At 43.2% G+C, this 21,556-nt stretch overlaps 1 protein-coding gene across 1 annotated transcript in view; it reads right to left on the reverse strand.

Annotated features, from left to right (window-relative positions):
- Window positions 1-2,758: 2,758 nt before the first annotated feature.
- LOC310956169 (uncharacterized protein) overlaps window positions 2,759-21,556 on the reverse strand; it is a 30,382-nt gene continuing 11,584 nt past the window's right edge. Inside the window, exons 5-6 of the mRNA XM_083926313.1 lie at window positions 8,186-8,352; window positions 2,759-3,334 (exon numbers count right to left, since the gene is read on the reverse strand). Of these exons, the coding sequence (XP_083782439.1) occupies window positions 3,164-3,334; window positions 8,186-8,352 (338 nt within the window). The 3' untranslated portion in view covers window positions 2,759-3,163. The remainder of the gene's footprint in view (window positions 3,335-8,185; window positions 8,353-21,556) is intronic.

The raw sequence follows: 21,556 nt of genomic DNA on the forward strand, positions 1-21,556 counted from the left end.
ACACGCTTCCTCGCTCTCTGTCTCTGCTGCACCCTTTGTTCCCTTAATGCTTGAGCACCTGCCTTAATCAAGGGACTGAGGCATTTGCACCTGTCCGCGCGATGCATTCTGGGACATGTAGTTCGGGCGGCGGCCATCTTGTCGTCTGATAGCCCCTTCTGTAGAGGAATATAGCGCCCCTCTACCACACGTCCCCTTGTGATGCCACATATCCCTCCTCCCGGGCCTGACGTCCTCGGCAGGGCGAATGAGGACCAAAAGGCATCACGGCGGGACAGGGCATCTGCATTCCCATGGCGTTGTCCTGGTCTGTAAACCACAGAGAAGTTAAACGGTTGGAGCCCTAAAAACCACCTGGTCACCCTACTGTTCGTCTCTTTGTTTTTAGCCATCCATTGTAACGGTGAATGATCTGTAACCAGAGTAAACCTTCTTCCCAATAAGTAGTATCTGAGTGTTGCCAGGGCCCACTTTATTGCTAAGCACTCTTTCTCAACTGTGGCATAGTTCTTCTCTCTTGGCAACAATTTCCGACTCAAGTAAAGAACTGGGTGTTCCTCACCTGCATGTACCTGGGATAGGACAGCGCCTAGACCCACCTCCGAGGCATCTACCTGAACCACGAATTCCCTACTAAAGTCGGGGGCCACGAGGACCGGTTTTGAGCACAATGCCCTCTTCAGGTTCTCAAAGGCGTCGTCCGCCGCCGGCGTCCATTTCACCATCCGGGAGTGTTTCTTTGTCGTCAGATCTGTGAGAGGAGCGGCTATCATAGCAAAGTTAGGGATGAACCGTCTGTAGTAGTTTTCAAGGCCTAAAAATGATCTCACCTGCCTCTTTGTCAAAGGCTTTGGCAAGGTTAACCCAGACTTCACTCATTCGACTAACTTCAGACTTACGTTTTCGAGGTTCCCGGTTGTGCTTCTTTTGGGCTTCCCCCCACAGCATGGAGAAGGCTGGACAGTCTCGACCAATCAAAACAGGGACAGGAAGTGTCTTGACTACACCCACTTCAACATTGAATGACCCCTTAGTTGTCTTCAGTCTCACCACGGCAGTTGGGTACTCACGGGTGTCCCCATGGACACAAACAACAGGAACCGATTCACCTTGAGCAAAGTGCGATGCCTCCAACACAGCCTCCTGGACAAGGGTCCGAGCACTTCCCGAATCAAGCAAGGCTTCCACATCACATTGGTTGACTGTTACTGGGCAGGTCAGTCTCTGGTCTCCCATCTCCCCAAAGAGGGCAGCAAAGTGCACTTGAGGGTTGCTTGAAGACCCCGCTGTGGGCATCGGCTCATCTGACTTTTTACACTGCCACGAGATATGGCCCAACTCACCACAGCGATAGCACTGTCGAGATTCAGGGTTCGGGAATCTATTGGACTGAACAGGTTGACTAAACCCTCTTCTCTGTGAGCTAGAAGGAGAACTATCGGGCTTGGTCTCTTTTTGGTGGACCCAGCTGGGCCGAACGGGGATGGAGGCTGAGGGTTCTTTACGGGGAAGTCGGAGCATATCAGAGGCTGCCTGATACTGCTCAACCGCTTCTACTAACTGCATAGCTATTGTTAGTTTCTGCTGACTGATTATCCTTTTTGCTTCATATGGCAGAGCTCTCAGGTAACGGTCCATCACAAGGGTTTCCACAATGGCTACAGAGCTGGTCTTTTCAGGTTCTAGCCACCTCTTGGTCACTCGAATTAATTCATGCATTTGAGCACGGGGTGTCCCCCCCCCCCTTATAACTCCAATTATGGAAACGCTGTGCTAAGCTAAACTTGGTAAGGCCATGACGGCTGAAAATCTCTTCCTTTAGCTTGTCATAGTCTTGGCCAATGCTAGCCTCCACATCTTGAAATGCCTTAAGAGCCTCACCTGAGAGAAATGGGGCCAAGAGCCCTGCCCATTGTGCCTTCGGCCATCCCTCTCGAGTAGCAGTAGTCTCGAATGCATGGAGGTAAGCTTCCACATCATCAGTGACTCCCAACTTTGGAATGAAATTCCCTGCTTTGGGTTTTGGCTTAGTTTGTCGAAGCTCCAGTTCCTTGAGTTGATTTGCCTTTACTTGCTGTTGCAGCAAGGCCGCATTGGTTTCTTGCTGAGCCCTTTGGGCCTCCACCATCATCTGCAGTAGCTGCTCCATGTGGGCTTGGGAGTCCCTTGTGTGAAGTCCTGAAAAAAGTTCCGCCAAGTCTTCAATATCTCCGTCTCTATGCACCTACTGCCCGCATCCTCCACCATATGTGAGGTCATGAGAGGTTTTTCTTTGCAGCAGGCGGGGTGTAGGGCAGACAAAAGCCAAACGTGGTTGCAAGCAGCAGAGGGTTTTTATTTTCGAGCACTCTTTCCAAAAACAGCTTAATGAAAAATAGTAGTTTAAACTCAAAACGCTTAACAAGCAAGCAAACAAAAGTGCCTTCTTAAGGCCTTGACAACTTTAGCTGTTGAATCTCAGTCTCTCTTCACAAACACGCTTCCTCGCTCTCTGTCTCTGCTGCACTTTTTGTTCCCTTAATGCTTGAGCACCTGCCTTAATCAAGGGACTGAGGCATTTGCACCTGTCCGCGCGATGCATTCTGGGACATGTAGTTCGGGCGGCGGCCATCTTGTCGTCTGATAGCCCCTTCTGTAGAGGAATATAGCGCCCCTCTACCACACGTCCCCTTGTGATGCCACAGTACTTTCATGAGTCATTTTAAACTGAAGGGAACAAAATCTCAGGGACAATAAGACACACGCAGAGGAATGGGTTTACTTCTTTTTCAAAGGTGGAATGAAAGTATTTATATGAATGTCATGTCTGTGTGCAGAGTAGTAGCCGTAGAGAGTACATAGCTGGAGTCAGGGCATGGTTAGCTTGGGTTAGCATAAAGACTGGAAGCAAAGATAAGCAGATACATGAAATATTAATATTAATCTGCACATTGCACTCTGAAAAAAAACAAAAACTCTTTTTAACTCACTTGGATCCCTACACAGTGTCCAATAGGTATCAACATTTGCTCCAGATATATTTTTTATACAAACTTCCCACACAGCATCTCTATCTTTTGAAGACATATTTAGGTTTATGGTCTACATGTTTAGCAAGTCCTGTAAACCACTGAGCCCTGTTCCTCCTCCTGAGTCAAGGTGTGTCATCAACATGTGGCTTCTTCTAGTCGGCATCTCGGAGTAAAGAGAGGTAGATGTTAGACTGGAGGAAGCGGGGATAGCAGTCTGTGTCCAGGAGCGAGTAGATGCGTTTCTGTGCGTGGGACAGAGAGGTGTGAGAGGGAGCCTGCAGCAGCTGGATTGTCAGGTCCCTGGTCTTACTGTCCAGGTTCACCTACAACAAGAGGAGGCAGTCAGTAAGTAGTCCTACAGTACGGACTACACTCAGTACAATTCCACTGCATTAGAACTTTGGCATTGCTCTGGTACAACCCCAATTCCAATAAAGTTGCGACATTGTGTAAAACATAATAAAAACAGAATACAATGATTTGCAACTTATTTTCGCCTATATTCAATTGAATACACTACAAAGACAAGATATGTAAACTGAAAACTGATAAACGTTATTGTTTTTTGCAAATATTCACTTATATTGAATTTGATTCCTGGAACATGTTCCAAAATAGCTGGAACAGGGGCAGGTTTACCACTGTGCTACATCACCTTTCCTTTGAACAACAATCAATAAGTGTTTGGGAACTGAGGACACCAACTGTTGAAGCTTTATTGGTGGAATTCTTTCCTTCAGTTGCTCAACAGTCCAGGTCTCCTAATCATGTTCTGTGCTTCCAGGTCTCCTAATCATGTTCTGTGCTTCCAGGTCTCCTAATCATGTTCTGTGCTTCATACACGTTTTCTATGGGAGACAGGTGTGGACTGCAGCAGGTCAGTCAAGGACCTGCACTCTTTTACTACAAAGCCACGCTGTTGGAACACGTGCAGAATGTGTCCTGTCATCGTCTTGCTGAAATAAGCAGGGGCGTCCCTGAATGTTGCTTGGATGGCAGCAGATGTTGCTCTTAAACCTGTATGAACCTTTCAGCATTGATGGAGCCTTTACAGATGTGCAAGTTACCCATGATCGCATAGGCACTAACACACCCCGATTTTTATTATGATTCTCACAAATGAATTGCCTTTTTGAAGGCTTTATCATATTCAAGAACTCATCAAAGTTTACAAATAATTCAGGGGTGGTGAAAATGTATGTACTTTTCACTCAGTGGCAAACTGACTCGCTAGCGCTCCCTAGAATACAGCCCTTACACCCAGATTACCTCAAATGTATGAAAAAAATAACTCATCCAGAAGTAAAAAAAGCCTCTTGCAGCAACATCCTAAACTCAACTGGAAGTTGGCCATTTTTAAAAGTTAGAGTTCCTACACTGAATAAAAATATGAAAGCGGAGGGATTTGGAGGAAGGAATTGGATGTCATAACTGTGTTATACGGGATACGGCTACAAACCAATCAGATGGCTTGATTGGAGCTATCCGTTTATAGTATGCAGTAGTAGGACAGGGGTGGACTGTCCATCTGGCAAACAGGGCACTTTTATGATGGACTGATTCTTATTTTCATTCTTTTTTTTTCGTTTGACCCGCCCTGAAAACAGGTAGATCAGCCAACTGTTTTTTTTCCTTTATTGACACGGTGTTGGCCCAATCACATCTTTAGCTCATCATTTCAGATTTGATAGAAGAAGAATCCAGTTTTCAGTGCATATGAGGAAGTGGTGGACCAAAACACAAGAGGCCGCAATGTGGGCTGTGTGTCATTTTAAAGGATTGATACTTGTGCTGCTACAAGGCCTAACTTTTATTGAGATACTAAAGCCATACCTGTTCAATACCTTACTTTAAGAACTAGAAACATGTTTCAATGAACAAGTCTAAATTCACCAACATTAAAACAAGCAGCCATACAACAACCCTGGCTGAATAAAATGATCAGAGAATCAGACTATGAATAAGAGGATGAATGTGTGTGGTTGAGACTCTTGTCTTTGGTTACTTTTGGCTGTTTTTCTCCTTCTGCATGTCATCACTTCTTATCACAATCACTACAATAAAGTGTTTAATTAATTAAGCCGATCCTGAGCAAGCAAAGGCGAAGTTCGCACATGTGGATTATAGAAATAGATGGAGCTGCATTAGGCATGTGACACTTTTATTGTTTTACTTGAGGAAGTGAAGGGAGGCAAGCGTCCTGTTTTATCTCATTACAGCCTGTGAATGTCACCAAGTGAAGGTGCTTCTCCTCAGAAAAATGACTTGAGTTTGTACAAACAAAGGAAGAGTCTTCCCAGGGACCAAATGGTGTGGACGTAAACACAGTATAGACCAGTGGTTCTCAGACTGTTTTCAATAATGCAGGCCAGCCCCTTAGAAACTTTCAAGTACTGCCAGACCAGCGCAAAACATTCCTGGTTAAAAAAAAGGCCTAAATAAAGAGGTAGAATAAAGCGTGTGTCTGGTTCACGGGACATTAAACAGTTTTTTAGGGGCATATTTAACAGCTTGTTCCACACATTCTATGAATAAGTGTGGGCAGAGGGCGACTGTGCTTTCTCTGTGGCTGCTCCAAAACTCTGGAACAGTTTGCCATTACATGTTAGACCTGCGGGATCCATGGGGAGGTAAGTGTGCTTTAAAAACACATCTTTTCTCTTTGGCCTTCGGATCTGCAGGGACTTCTAATATAGCCTAGTTTTGTTCAAAATGTCTGTGTGCATTTTTAACATAATCTTGCACTGTTATTTATGATTACTGTAGCCGTGCACGTGCGCGTATGTTTGTATATGAGCAGGTGCTACATGCATTTGTGTGTGAGTATGTGTGAAGATATGCATGTTTTCTTGTTTCTTGTACTTTTTGTTTTTTTCTCCGCTCTGTGAAGCACTTTGGATGACTCTTACAGGTCTTTTTAACTGTGCTATATAAACTTGACTACAACCCGATTGTCTGACACTTGCGTGCTGTTAGGACACAGTTTAACATTTACACTTTTTATATACAGTATTATATTTTAGAAATCTAATATTTTTTTAAATTAACATATTAAGAAATCTCACGTACCCCTGCAGTATTCCAAAGTCCCTCTTAAGGTACGCACACCCCCATTTGAGAAACACTTTGACAGAGGTTACAAAGAAAAGAGCCGAATGTGCGTCTGCTGAGAAGATTGTTGATTAAACTGTACTTTTAGCACTATTTTGTGCCAGGCAGGAGCTCAGAGAGGGGATGTCACATCATTGCATGCAGCAGTCAGAATTTAGAATTAGAATCAGAATCTGTTGACAGTTGGAGTGTTTTGTCACTCAATCATATCTGATCAGGCCACACCTACACAGTCCTGATGAAGCAGATGAGTGTTTGATGTTAAACTCTCCAAAGCTAACCTAGAGCTGTTTCATAAAGAATCAGAATCAGAATCAGAATCAGAATCAGGTTTATTGCTAAGTATGTTGGACATACAGAGAATTTGACTCCGGCTTATGCTTTGCTCACAGTTTCCAAACATTTAACAGGACAAACCTAAACATAACAATAACAATAACATTTACATAACAATAACAGAACAACACAGAACAATAATTTAAGATAAAAAATAGAGGTAATATTAAAAATAGGTTAACAAGTAAATATGAGAAATTTAAAATAGAAAGATAAAATAAGTGTGTAAAGTAAAGTGACCAGGCTGTTATAAATATCTTTGTTATATTATTTTACGGGAAATATAACGTACCATTATCGTGCAATAGTTGCCTGAAGCCTCAAAGCAGCCTTAGAAACAGAGGGACTTCTTCTCCAGGTCTTACTCCGGTTAGGTGAATAATGGGATTATTGCAGTTTACGTGAGCGGGGGAGAATGGGAAAATGACGGAGTAACTCCAGTAGTCGTTGGCGCTCTGCTATTGTACCACTGGTCAGAATACAGTTTTTTCTTCCTGTTCACCTTTGTCAAAATCACAACAACTTCGAAAGAGGGAAGAAAAAGGACAACTCTTCGACAAAATTTCCACAGAAACGGCTCTTCTTGGTAGTGATGTTAGTTGCCATGGCGAAATCCTCAGTCGGCTTAAAGGTTAAGCTTGTGTCGTTTTTTTCGGCGCCGTTGTTTCCTGGTTTATTCTATTTTCCTGGGTGGTTTGATATTATCTTTGATTTATGGCTTAAATAAGCAGGATGAATTTGGTTTGGGTACCTGAGTTACTTGTTTCAATTTAATGAAGACACAATTTGCTTTGATCTGCTGGGGGTGCCGTACTTGGTTTTGATGAGCGCACCTATAATGAGCGTAGTTAGGGGAGGAGCCACAGTTGAATGAGCCAGACAGGAAGCAGTACAGTTTTTTGACCGCTCAGTGATCGCTCAGTGACAGTTCTTTTGGTTTTACTCATATTTTGTATTTTGTTTTGCTTATTTTGAAATAAAGACGATAAAGCTGACGGGCGATCTCGGCTCTTATATTTTTAGAACTGAAGTTGTGAGCGCGTCCGAAAGCCATATTCCCGAAGGAACGTGGTTCATTTTGTTTGCCACAAAATAAGTTGTAACACCGGAGTATGAGAGCTCCGATTTTAACCCGGGGTACGGTGTTTACAGGCGAAACTGGAGTATTGCATTAAACTGCATTTAAACACACTGAGTGAGCCCCTGTTTCTGCTTTCTCTCTTAGCCGAGACACTCTGAAAAAAGAGTGTTTCCATCTAAAGAGAGGTTAAATGGTTAATTATAGGTTCCATTAAAAGAAAATCTTGTAACAGGTGTTTATAGGAGAGATTTTTATGGTTGAACTCCTGCTCTATTAGTGGAAAAAAAGGCTTAAACTTGAACCGCCCACACAAGCCTCCGAAAACACATAGAGCATCCAGAACACACACACACACACACACACACACACACACACACACACACACACACACACACACACACACACACACACACACACACACACACACACACACACACACACACACACACACACACACACACACACACACACACACACACACACACACACGCAGTGTTTGGTGGGAGATGCATACTGAGTAGTAAAACAGCTGAAAGTGCATTAAGGAGGAAAAGTTACAGCACTAGTTATACTTCCTGTTTCATGAGGAGAGGTTGCATAGGTTTTGGTTCGTGCAGTTAGATGGAATAGAAAAGCAGATGTGTACCTCCCGCGGGGCACCTGCTTGGATGTAGGTGGCGCAGATGTCCTTGGCCCTCCTCTGCAGGCTGAAGTTGTTGGACGAGTGTCTGTACTGCTCGCAGGCCAGATAGAACTGCAGGTTCTCCTCGCTGAACTCAGAGCGCAGAAATGCTCCAAACACTGAAACAGCAGCTGTGTGAGGAAGAGGAGGAGGGAGAAGATAAGTGGGGGGCTTAGCTCACTATGCAACGTCACACTACGCACGTTACAAGAGGCCACCCACACACAAAGCAGTGATCTGGATCTGGATCAACCCTCCCTTAGGCCTTATAAGCACATCACAAACACAAGTGTAGTTTTTACAGCTTCCTTAGAAGAACTTGGCACAAACCTCTCGTCTCTACGCAAGCAGTCTTCCTACTGGGCTTTGATCCATGGCTTGTTTTTAGACTGCTTCGTACAGAGGACACCTTCAAAGTGCTTACACCAAGCCTACAACATGCCACCATTCACACATGTCCTCTGCACATGACAGCTCTCCAAATTAGCATGGCACTGATAAGGAGGCAAAGTCACACAGAGTCCTGAAGTCAGTCCTCAGGCCTGCTCTGTGTCAGGAGAGTCAAAGCAAAGAGCTGGCATTACTGAAGCACAAGTACACCAGTCATCTCCCGACAACTCTAGCTCGTTGGACCTGGCTTTCACACTATTCAATTTGATTTTAAAGAGTCAATTCAGGCGTAAAATCATCCCATGGTCTTTTTCGACACTTGCACTCATCAAATAAGCTATCGAGACAGTTTTGTTTGTGTATTAACTATTAACTGAGAAATCCCAGAGAGTTGCTAACGGTCCCTTACAGCCAGACGTAGCTAACACCGATTAGCTCTGGGCATTTTATTGTGTAGTAATACTTATCATGCTACTGCAGAGGTTTGGTGCTATTTTGAGCAGTATTAGTGGTTAAAAAATATGTTTTTTAGGCGGCCGGTGGCATGGTTGTTGGAATGGTTGCGGGTTCGACTCTGGCCTGTGTCTCCCCCTCTCTCTCTCACCCAATTTCCTGTCTGTCCTATATAGTGAAGGCTTGAGAACTGCCAAAGGATATGATCTTTGAAGAAAAACAAAAAACAAAAAGCCATCTTAATGCCTTCACCAAACTGCCCTTAGCTAATCAGTGTTAGCCCTGTCCGCCTGTTAGCTACTTTTAGTGACTCTCCGGGATACCATGGTTAATAGTTGCTCTCAATAAACTGTCTCCATGGCTTATTTGATGAGTGCAAGTGTCAAAAAAGACCATGCAATGAATTTACGCCTGAATTCCACTTAAGAAATTACCTCATAAATTGTCAAGTAACTGTACAGTGAAGACTTTCAGTTTGTCTCCGAATAAATGTGCAGCTCCTCAAGACCTGAGGAAGGTCCCGTGTCTTTCTTCACAACAACCCAACAAAACAAAATAAGCCGTTGTAGCACAGGGGGAGCAGGAGGCAGTTAAAAAAAAGGATTACAGCCTTGTAGTTGTATTCCTCCACCAAGCACTCAAGTTGCAGTTTACATCCAAACTGTCCATAGACATAAAATGTGTAGTGAAGACTTTGAAAGTTTTTAATGAAAAGTATTTTGTGTATTTTTTGGTGAAAGATGGATGCTTCACACAAATCTTCAGATCTCTACAATCAGCACAGTTATCGGATCAGTGTCACCAGTTTAGTATTTGACCAAATGTCCCCTTCTGTTATGAAACATGATGACGTCACAGTGAAGTTGACCTTTGACCTTTTGGATAGAGAATGTCATCACTTCATCCTTTTATCCTGTTAGACATTTTTGTGGAATGTGTACTGTACTGTATTGTTGGTATTGTGACGTCCAGCCCTGCCAGAGGGAGCTGAGGTGGAGGCTGTGGACTGTGGATACAAATATCTCGGGCTGTGGCTGGACAATAAACTGGACAGGACAACACACACCAGCTACCTGTACAGGAAGACACAAAGCAGGTTGGACTTCCTGAGGAGACTGCGGTCCTTCAACATCTGCAGCAAACTGCTGTGGATCCACCACTTAAGTGCAATAATGTAGTCTTACTGCTCATTTCTGTCATATACAGTCAAACATATTTAATCTTATATATTTACTCTACATTTAACTTTTCTGATTTAACTTTCTGTGAATTTTATTTGACCTGTATTCTGACATCTACCTCATATACGTATATCTGACTAAGAGTTTCTTGTTTATGTTTTTTTTTATACTTTCTGTATTTATTTAGCTAAGAGTTTATTGGTTATCCTATACTGCATTTTTTATACCTCCCTTGTGTTTTTTTAAGCTGCTGGAAAGTTAATTTCCTTGTGGGAGTCATACCAAAGGATCAATAAAGACAAGTCTAAGTCTAAGTCCCTAGCAGGGTGAATGCAAATGTTTATGTGAACCTCCTTCAGCAACATGCAATACCTTCACTGCAACTGTCTCCCAATCAGCTGCAATTTTCATACAATACAATGTCCCCTGTCACACTGCAAAACAGGTGAAGCAGTTCACTGAAGCTCAGAATATTGAAACAATGAAATGGCCAGAGTCCAGATCTAAACCCCATAGAGAATCTTTGGAAAATCCTCGGCAACAAGGTGATGTGTAAGAAACCCACTACAGTTAGTGAACTGTGAAAGAGACTGAGTCAGAATGGACCAAGATCAAACCAGAACAGTGTGAGAAACGAGTGATGTCCTGTGGGCGCAGATGTGTTGAAGTCATTCAAAGCTGTGGCCTCTACACTTCCTGTTCATTTTTGAATCCTAGAGAAGAAAACATTGTTGAAATCTTCTCTTCTGACACAATGAACACTGTTCTCTCATTTAGATCACTGTATTTTGTTTCACTAAATAAAGGTTTTTGTTGAAGTGCCTTGGTTAGTAAAAAAAAACATGTTAGTACAGCAGTGGAATAGACTCAGATGATATTCTATTAAATTATGAACAATAAAAAATAACAGTATTTCAAAAATAAATCAAGAATTAATACTTTGTTCTCTCATTTTGATCTCCACTGTAAAGTCCATAAGCCATTACACGCAATTTCAAGCCGGACGATGCAAATGTGAAACATTATCTTATCACACAAGTTGAACATATTTACCTTTTCAGGTGAATTTGCGTGAAGCTATGTTGCGACAGCCAATCAGCGTTGAGAATTCCAGGTAAGTTGTGTAAATATGTGTCTGTTACTTGTTTGTAGCTATCCGTTGTGCTTTACTATGAACCAAGTTAGCACTAGTTAGCACAAGCATAACTTCCCATTTGGCACAACAGGCATTTGGCTTTCCGACATATCTCAGACTTCCACAACACGTACAATGTAGCAACTGTGGTTACCTCTGCCATGGTTGATGAGAGAAAGAAAACAGAGGGGAAAATGTTGTTCCATGATCCAAATATGATCAAGCGACACGACACTGGCATATTCTGGCGATTAAATCGTGGCCATTGCCTCCGGTTTGAATGCAGCTCTACAGTGTGAAATAAGCCTGGGAATGTTCTCATTTGTCCAGGTCATTGTTATCCCCAAAGCAATTTCAGTCAAAAGCAACTGGACTTTGTTATTTGTCTAGGAAGACATTTACTTTACTACTCTCACCACCCTAAAGCTGAAACAAAAGCTTGGAGTTATCAGAACACTGCAACACAGAGCTGATAACATACCCACCGGGTCACAGGCCCAAGGGGAAGAACGCAAGCATATGAGAGGCGCCCTCACAACTTGTGGCTACCCCAGCTGGACCTATGTGAAAATGGCCGCTGCTTCCAGAAAGAAAACCAAAGTGGTTGAAAAATAAAAATAAAACAAGAGAAACAACATAGTCATTCCGTATGTGGCTGGGGTATCAGAGAAACTGAAGGAGGATCTTCAACAAACACTGCATCCCTGTGTATTTCAAACCCAGTCACACACTCAGACAGAGACTAGTACATCCTAAGGACAGAACACCAAACACCCACAAAAGCAATCTGGTTTATGCTGTCCAATGCACAGGGAATGCAAAGATCTCTACATTGGAGAAACAAAACAACTTTGTTGGACTTGGTTGGACTTTAAGGCATTGAAAGGAGACTAAAATAAGAAGTCAGAGGAGAGGAGAGGTCTTCATTTCAAGAAAGTTTATTTCATTTGGTAATTATTGACCTTGGGCTTCTTTACAGTATGTTGTGCAACTTTGCTGTTACAGCCTTACTTGGTCTGGTTCGAACCAGTATCTCATGGTGGCTAATGTTAGTAAACTTTACATAGATATAACTAGAAAATGTGTTGTAGGTGGAACAACTACTTTGCACAGATGCAAAACCAGCAAACCACACACTTTGAGTAATGGTGCATCATATTAAATTACCCCACAGTTTAACACAGGTGATAATGTGACTGAGCACACACCTGTTCTCCATTAATGTTCTACTGCTATACCCTGTTTGTATGTGCAGTCAGTTCGGGTAGTTGTGTTTTCTCTGCTGAGCCCAATGTGACCTTGTTGTCCTGCTGCTTTCATGTTTGAAACCCCCCCAGAAAGATACTTGAGGTCCGGAAAGCTGTTCTTCACCAGGTTCCGTCCTCTCAGACGAACTCACAAGACGCAAGAAGTTTATTCTCTAACAAGCAGCGGTTAGCCGTTTTTCTTAGAGAACCACTCCACATAAAATCTGCAATTATTTTAACAATAGTTTGGGTTCTAACAATATTGGCGCGTCGTTAGACCTGGGCATCCGGGGCTATAGCCCCGCATCTTTCATTTATTTTCCCACAACAGCATGACTACCTATCTCTTATAAAAGTTTTTTTTCTAAAGTGGTGACTAAAATTCTACGCACACATGTTTACACAAGCAGGTTTCAAAGACAAATGATTCATTTAGAAAATGAGTTAGAGATAGAAATTATCAGTAAGAGCAACACGCTCTCCTCCTGTTTACAAAACTGCCTTGAAAGATTTATTCAAAACAAACTCTAAAGTCTGATCAAGAAGGTGACGTTATGTTTAACATTGTGACGCACTCTCCAGTTAACAGGTCACTGGTTAAACCCAAACACTGGTCAGAGAGAAAACATCCGTCGGAGCAGTGATGTCTTCTAGTCTGCACAGTTTCAGGAGACCTGCAGTGGATTCCACAAGGTCCACTTGACATCAGGTCGGTGCATGTCAGTGTTTCTGAGGCTGTAGGCTTTTCTAATGTCTCATTCTTCTGCTGGGGTCTGTGCTGACCTTTCTTAACAGAAACATTAACCTACTCAGTAGACCTGCCCCAACAGGACCACAGGTCTTTCCTTCTCAAACTACGTCACAATTGCATGCAGCCCAATTTCAAACATTTCTCGAGGGAGAAACCCCCGATTCCACATCTCAAAAGGACTCTAACTTCGGGCTACAGCCCCAAATGTTTTCACGAGCTAGCGACACACCTGCAATATTCTGCAGCTGGTCGGCACCAAGCTGTTTAAAAGGCAGTAGATGATATCGTTCAGAGTGACCACCAAAACTATCTCATTCTATCTTCTGTCCATAGAAATACTCACCTCTGCTAAATATGTACAAATGATGACAACAATACTTGGCAAATAGGCAATCAAATTTAGGCATGCGCATGGTCCAAAATGACTTAGCAAGCGCACAGTGCTACAGCTAGAAGCTATATCGCCAGATGCTCCCTGCTTTATTATGGGTGATTTTTAATAACTGTAAACCAGGGAAACACCTGGGGAACTTTTACCAGTATGTGACATGTGCGACTAGACTTACTAAGTGCCTGGATCTGTGTTATGGTTCCATAAAAGGGGCTTATAAGTCCCTCCGGAGAGCTTCACTGGGTGCGTAAGACCATAACACTGTTTATTTGGTCCCGTCCTACAAACCGGTCCTGAAGAGACACAAACCGGAACGAAGATTAGTTCCGGTCTGGACGGAGGAGTCTATCGGACGTCTCCAGGATTGTTACGATTGCACGGAATGGGACAAAAAGTTGTGTGAGACTGGGGATGAAATTACAGAGACGGTCTCTGACTATGTTAAATTTTGTGAGGAGTTATGTATCCATAAAAAATCAATCTCCATTTTCCCTAACAATGAGCCATGGGTCTCAAAAGCAGTCAAAAACGCTATTAATAAAAGAAACATCAGTTTTAATACAGGTGATATGGATACATATAAGGAGCTACAGAAGCAGGTCAAGAAATCAATAAAACTTGCCAAGCAGCAATATGGAGAACCTGTTCAGCACTGCCAGTGCACACTCTGCATGGGAGGGGGTGAAATCTTTGCTGGAGACACAGCCCCATAAGAATAATATCTCCTTAGATATGAAGTCTGATTACGACCTGGCAAATGAACTAAATATTTATTCAAACCGTTTTAATGACCATGAAATTAGCCATGAACTGTCTGTGTTTAAGAGCACCGCGTTAGAGCCGAACAGCACAGTGGCGATGCATGTCGACAAGGAGAGGGTCCAGAGAGTGTTCCAGAGGGTAAAAGGAGAGGAAAAGCCCGGGTCCTTATGGGATTGGAGGTCGGGTCGTGAGGAACTGCGCCGAACAGCTGGCAGACATCTTCAGCTTTATCTTCTCCTGGTCACTCCGGGCTCACAGTGTCCCCCGCCTGCGGAAGGACTCAATTATTGTCCCTGTGCCCAAAAATAAATGCAGAAAGACCCTAAATGACTTTAGACCTGTGACTCTTACCTCCCTGGTAATGAAGTCTTTTGAGAGGATCATGAAAGACGAGCTCATGAACAATGTTCAGGCAAACTTGGACCCTCTCCAGTTTGCGTATAAGGCAGGGAGGGGGATTGATGATGCAATAATCACTCTTCTTAATATGATTCTGTCGCACTTAGAAGTGACCCAAAGCTTTGTTCGTCTGCTTTTTATTGATTTTACATCTGCTTTTAACTGCATAAAGCCCCATATTTTAGCCCAGCATCTCTCAAATTATTATATCGACAGGGGTTTGACTTACTGGCTGTTGGACTTTTTAACTGTCGTTCTCTCATCTCTTTTATTTGTTTTATATACCAATGCATGCCAGAGCTTACACAAGAAACGCCACATTGTAAAGTTCGCTAAGGATTCAGTGAAGTCGTCCTTCCTCACCATCAATGTCTCAAAGACTAAGGAAATGACGATTGACTTCAGGAAGACCTGCCCTGCCACCCCTCCCTGTCCATCAATGACCAAGCTGTAGAGCCTGTCCAACAGTATAAGTATCTGGGGACAGTAATTGATGACAGGCTGTGTTTTGTGCATCAGGACGATGCAGTGTGCAAAAAAGCCAATCAGTGCATGTACTTTCTTCAGAAGCTCAGGAACATAAACATTGACTCCAAGTTCATGGAAATGTTTTATTGAATCTGTCCTGACATTTGCTTTTATCTGCTGGTTTGGGTCAATTAACCTTAAAAACCGCAGCAGACTTCAGGGCATTGTTAGAGTGTGCAGTAAAATTATCGGTACTCCACTCACGGACATTACCATCTTGTACAAAACCAGGTTTTTATCCAGTGAGGCACTGTTGCACTTTGTTTCAAATCCTAGTCATTTAATGATGAGTCACACCCAGCAATCACTCACCAAAGGAGGGACTGGCTGCTACATTCAGACAGTATAACCTTGAAAATGTGGACTGACATGAACATGTTGCTGCTGCACATAAAGTAGCGAGAGAGGGTTCCTCCCAGAAGGCCTATGAGGTAAAAACAAGCAAGGGTTGAGTGTGCCAAAATCCCAGACGGGACAGGCACACCAAAAAACTCATCTGATCTGTCCTTTTGAGGTCCTGGGTGCACCTGACAGGTCATAACATGGACTGGGCTGGCCTGTAGCACATCTGGCTGGGCGAGGTGGAACCTGGATGAAACTACCTCTGAGGAACTGGGTAATAAAGTGTTGCATAAGTTGCTGAGTTGAGTTATTGTCCAAATGACAGGACATTCAGGGCTGCAGCTGAGTAGGGATCCACCTGGTGAGCCCTGCACCATGTGGTAAACAACTCCCAATGGTAAGAGTAGGCAGCCCTAGAGGTAGGGCCCAGGCCTCTTACATAGTCCTCTCTATGCCAGGAGGCTGTTCCTTTCAGGGGCCAGGCCTCCAATATGAGCTCTGTCTTGAAGGGGTGGAAAAAGGGTCCCACTCGACTCAGTGGTTCCCTCCGAAGTGGGAGCTCCCATGGCATTCCATCAAAGAGAGGCAGAATTGCTGAAAACCACATCATCTAGGGCTTGGGAGGAGCCAGCCTCACAACTTCCACCTGAAAGCTTTGTGTCAACAATTTGAAGACTCTCTAGAAGCAAGCAATTGGACTTCCACCCTGCCAAAGCTACAACAGTTTGCTGGTTTGCATAGGATTAGGATTAAAGGTTACCTTGCCTGCACTGTCGGTCCTGACCATGACATGATTTCTCAGTCTTGGCAGAAACTGAAGGCCCAAGCTCGGCAGGCACCTTTGGACAGGTTATACCTGTCCATGGCTGTGATTAAGCCCATGCGGCGAGGGTAAAGCCCCAGTTGACCTGAGAATGCACCTGGAACTAGCAGTGGTAATGCTTCGAAGGTAGTCAGTACAAAGGTTGCCCTCCTTGCACAGACCCAGGTTTTAAATGTGCTCCAAAAGAAGAGACAAATCACAGCCAGTATGGCTCTTCTTCTTTTCTTCGTGGGTACAAGGAATGCTTCCATGCAGTAGGTGATGGTCTGGGAGGAAGTGATGTGCTGAAGGCAGCTCCCACCGCCCTTACAGGCGGTCTGCAACAAACCTGTAACCATGGGTCATGCTGAACACAACCCACAGCCAATAATGCTGCTGCGCTTTAGGGTTGAGCCCATCGCCAAATCCCCATCCGACACGCGAATTGGGGAAATGGTGTGTATGGAAGACTGCTTGCCTGGTCCATCTGATTGAGTCTCAGTTCCTGAACAGTGTGAAGCCAGTAAAGGCCCCTTGTCACACTTTCTTTCAATGACAGGAGGGTGCTAGCTTATCAGGTTTCCTCCACTCCTGCCGCTCTGCACTGCGCACCACCCGGGTCAGGCTTTAATGGGAGATTGGTGCTCATACACACAGTAGGTTACCGCTGATCAGCGGCTCACAAAGACAGAGACGCCGATGGAGGAAAACGGGGAGTGCTAACTGTGCTAATGGCTACAGTGCAAACAGAGCATTAGTTAGCTCCATGGTTAATTCAAACTCACCAGGGTGATCTGGCGTCCACAGGACAGCAATGCTGTTGTAATGTTAACTGTCCCGAATATGGATGTGTGCAGTACCGTGGCGAGTCACCCGCAATCAGCCAACCAGCGAGACATGAACAAAAAGGGAGGGGTCAACACTTTCAACAAGCCGTTCTCATTCCCAAGTTGTTAAATACAAAGGGAGGGACTGACATGCACAGACATGGGAAGCTCTGATTACAACACACACACACAGAGGGAGTGACTAAAGTATCTGCTCAGGATACCTTTACTCTACTATATTTTTACTATTTACTATCCCTAATTACTATTACTATTTAACAAATAGTAATAGTCCTTACAGGAGGTCTGCAACAAACACATTACTATTTAACAAATAGTAATAGTCAGACAAATTGTTTGCTGCAGTACAGTGCAGCCCCTTTGAGAAAATTGTACATACCTACATTAACAGCTATCACACACCAATGACAGACATTATTATGACACCAGACATGTCTTCATGGGTCAAACCAATGCTTTAAAGAAAACTGTAATTTATAGGGCTATGTCAAACTGGAATAAACTCCCCGTATATTTAACCAAGATTACCATAGAATCAGTTTTTAAAAAAATATTAGAACAGCAATTATTCTAAAATAATTCAGTTTAGGCTGCATATGATATTCTGTGTGTGGAGGTTGGTTTTATTTGTGGTGCAAGTTATGTAGTAAGATAATGTTTCACTGTACACTATTAATATTTTGCAGTCATACACCTGTTAGAAACTACTACAAAATTACTTGGTTTAATTATTTATGGTGAGGTGACAATATAAACAACAGAATGACTTATCTCTATTTTTTCATTATGTTCTGTTGATATTGGTAGATTGTCCATTATGTGATGTGTGAATGTCTCGTCTTTTGTGAGAACCCCAGGAAGAACAGTTGTTACTGTGATAATAACTAATGGCGATCTGTTCTTTTCACACAAACAGCAGGGTAAGGGTCATTCTTTTTTTTTTTTTGCTTTATTGCACAGCACACAGTAACCAATGACGCAAGTTTAGATGCCAACATCCCTGCAGCAACGTGTGAGTTCAGATAAAAGCATGGGGAACTTCTGGCAGATGTGACTTTTAGTTGCACAAACATTTCTCTAGGGCAGAAGTGGTCAGTGACTTAAATGCCAGGGTAGAGGGTTCAGGTCAGAGCCTTAGTGAAAAGTGCAAAAGGTAAAAGAAGAGCTAGTATCTAACATCAGTTAAAGGCTACTCTGTGGAGTTTCCATTGCTATAAAGCAAAATGCATCACCATAAGGCTTTAGTGGGGATTTTTAAATATGAAGTGTTGATTTTTGTCACAATATAATTGAAGTTTTGTTATTACTCACTGTGTACGTATAGAAGTTAAATAAAAAGGATTTAGCATGCTTTCACTTTATTATTTATTTAACACAGATGGAATAATTAAAAGAATTTTGCAGATAAGCTCCAGGTTAAAATTAGGTGCAGTAAAATCAGCCCACCAGGAAGTGAAGCCACAGAGTAGGGAGTGTTCTTTCTACAGGAGCTGGCTGTTTATTGGAGGAACCGTGTGACCAGGGGGTGAAGGATTCAACTCATGAACGAATAAGAGCCAGTCTGGGAGTGATTGACATTCTAAAGCCTGAACCAGGGACCGCCTCAGCACCATTCTAAACCAATCACAACAACCAAATGAACTATACTACTGTATAAACTCTTTGAGTGGATGGACTGAGGGCGCTTTCTGGCTCATTGGTTGCGACAACAGCTTGGCTCAAAGCCAGGTTGACTGTGATTTTTGACCCCAGAGAAAGTCCTTGCTGTTTTTATAATAAACTTTTTAAACTTTGAGAAGTACTGTGGTTTTCCTTGAGTAAGAACATGACACTTTATGTAAGCATGTTGAATGCATTTTGTTTGTTTAAAAGTCTCAACTGTTTATGTCAGCTTAGGATCTTCTTCTCTTGTTTCATTGCCACATTGTAACGTATGATTTTTTTTGTTGTTGTTTTTAAAATAATGTGACGGAAAAAAAAGAGACAAAAAGGTGATTTTAACAAACAAAAGGGACAAACAGACACTGCAGGGCAGTTACAATGATCATTCATGTGATGAAATGTTAGAGTAGTAAAGCAGTGGTTACATCTGCTTAATTACGTAATGGTTACAGGGAGGGCTGAGTCATTTATGTGTGTGTGTGTGTGTGTATGTGTGTGTGTGTGTGTGTGTGTGTGTGTGTGTGTGTGTGTGTGTGTGTGTGTGTGTGTGTGTGTGTGTGTGTGTGTTTGTGTGAGTAAGGAGTATGGGATGTGTGGGGGAGAGAAAGAAGAGGAAATATATAGATATAAATGATGCAACAACAGAAGTAATATAGTTATTCTTGTTGAGATAATCATCCATGAGCAATAAGGAGTGAGACCAGACTGGGTCACTGGAGCAACGTGTGACAGGCTCCCCACCCGGCCCTCCAGTAACACAACAGCAGGGGACAGGTGGGTCAGCAAAGTCCACCTCCCCATCATTGGCTGCTAGAGTGCTGGTTTTCCCACTGGCTGTTGCCCTTTCAAAATGATTAGGCAAGGCAAGGTTTCTGCTGGTAACGTATTTGACCCAGGCACAAAGAGAGTACGTCAAAGAAAACATTCCCAGATCGCCTGATCCACTTTCTCAATACATACGTGGTTGTGATGCTGCCAACTCTCATGCACGGGCTGTGACACTCACACCATTTCCACTTTTCACCTAGGATTCTTATACATGCAGGCAGCTTACATGCATGCACATACTGATGTTTAGAATAAACAGCTGACAAATCTGAAACGGATTAGCTCACCACTTACTACTGCCTCATGTTTAATGTCCATCCTGTCTGTCCTCAGAATCAGCAGCTGTCAGTACTTTCTCTACAGAGAGTATTTGCTTTTATCTAGTCAGCTCCACAAGTTGATGGATAGTTTCTGCTCTGTGCTCACAAAATGACAGTCCATGCTCTATTTTTTGTGAACCCAGCAGTGTGGGATGATTTGCGTCGGGAGCGTGCTTTTGGTATTTTTGTGGCCAGCTCCCTTGGTGCCCTTGTGGCGCAGTTGAGCATTAGATGGGGTCAGCAAGAATGCATTATTATAAGTGGGGCGTTAAATGCTGTGCCAATTACGGCCAATCACATTCACTTCTTTCCCCCCCTTCGATCCTGGGGCAGGTTATGACACCCCAGGCTCCAGGGCACAGACATGCAAAAGGTCCCATTACCTCTCCTACAGCAGAGCAAAACACACAGACTTCATCCTTGTTAAGCCTCTTTTGTTGTTGTTTTCTGTCTCTTTGTAGTCATCTTGAGTCTCTTTGTAGTTGGTCTGTGTCTCTTTGTGGCCCTTTTAAGTCTCTTTGTAGTCATTTTAAGTCTCTCTGTAGTGGTTTTAAGTCTTTTTGTAGTCATTTTGTGTCTCTTTGTAGTCATTTTGTGACGTTTTGTAGTCGTTTTGTATCCCTTTTTAGTTGTTATGCATCTCTCTGTAGTTTTGTGTCTCTTTGTAGTTGCTTTATGTCTCTTTGTAGTTATTTTGTGTCTCTTTGTAGACATTTTGTGACACTTTGTAGTCCTTTTAAGTCTCTTTGTAGTCCTTCTGTAGTTCTTTGTAGTCATTGTGTGACTCTGTAGTCGTTTTAAGTCTCTTTGTTGTCATTTTGCATTTTGTTTTAGTTGTTTTTCATCTCTGCAGTTTGGTGTCTCTTTGTAGTCATTATTGAGTCTCTTTATAGTTTCTTTATGTCTCTTTGTAGTCATTATGTGTATCTTTGTGGTTGTGATGCGTAATTGTTGTGAATCTCTTTGTGTCTCTTTGTGTGTGCATCTCATTGTAGTAGCAGTCCTTAATTAGGTTAGGAGACAGCTGGAGAGACTCCACCAGCATAAGGCTGCAGGCCCTGACGGTATCAGCCCCAGGATCCTGAAGACATGTGCCAGCCAGCCTCCTGTCCTACAACACCTCTACAAGCTGAACCTTGGTCAGGAGAGAATACCAGTGCTCTGGAAGACTTCCTGCCTGATTCCCATTCCAAAGAAGTCGACACCATCAGACCTCATTGACTATCAACCAGTGGCCCTCACATCTTACGTCATGAAGGTGCTGGAGAGACTTGATTTGGTCAACCTGAGGCCGCA

The sequence above is a fragment of the Echiichthys vipera genome (genome assembly GCF_963691815.1).
Source record: "Echiichthys vipera genome assembly, chromosome: 13".
Taxonomy (NCBI): domain Eukaryota; kingdom Metazoa; phylum Chordata; class Actinopteri; order Perciformes; family Trachinidae; genus Echiichthys; species Echiichthys vipera.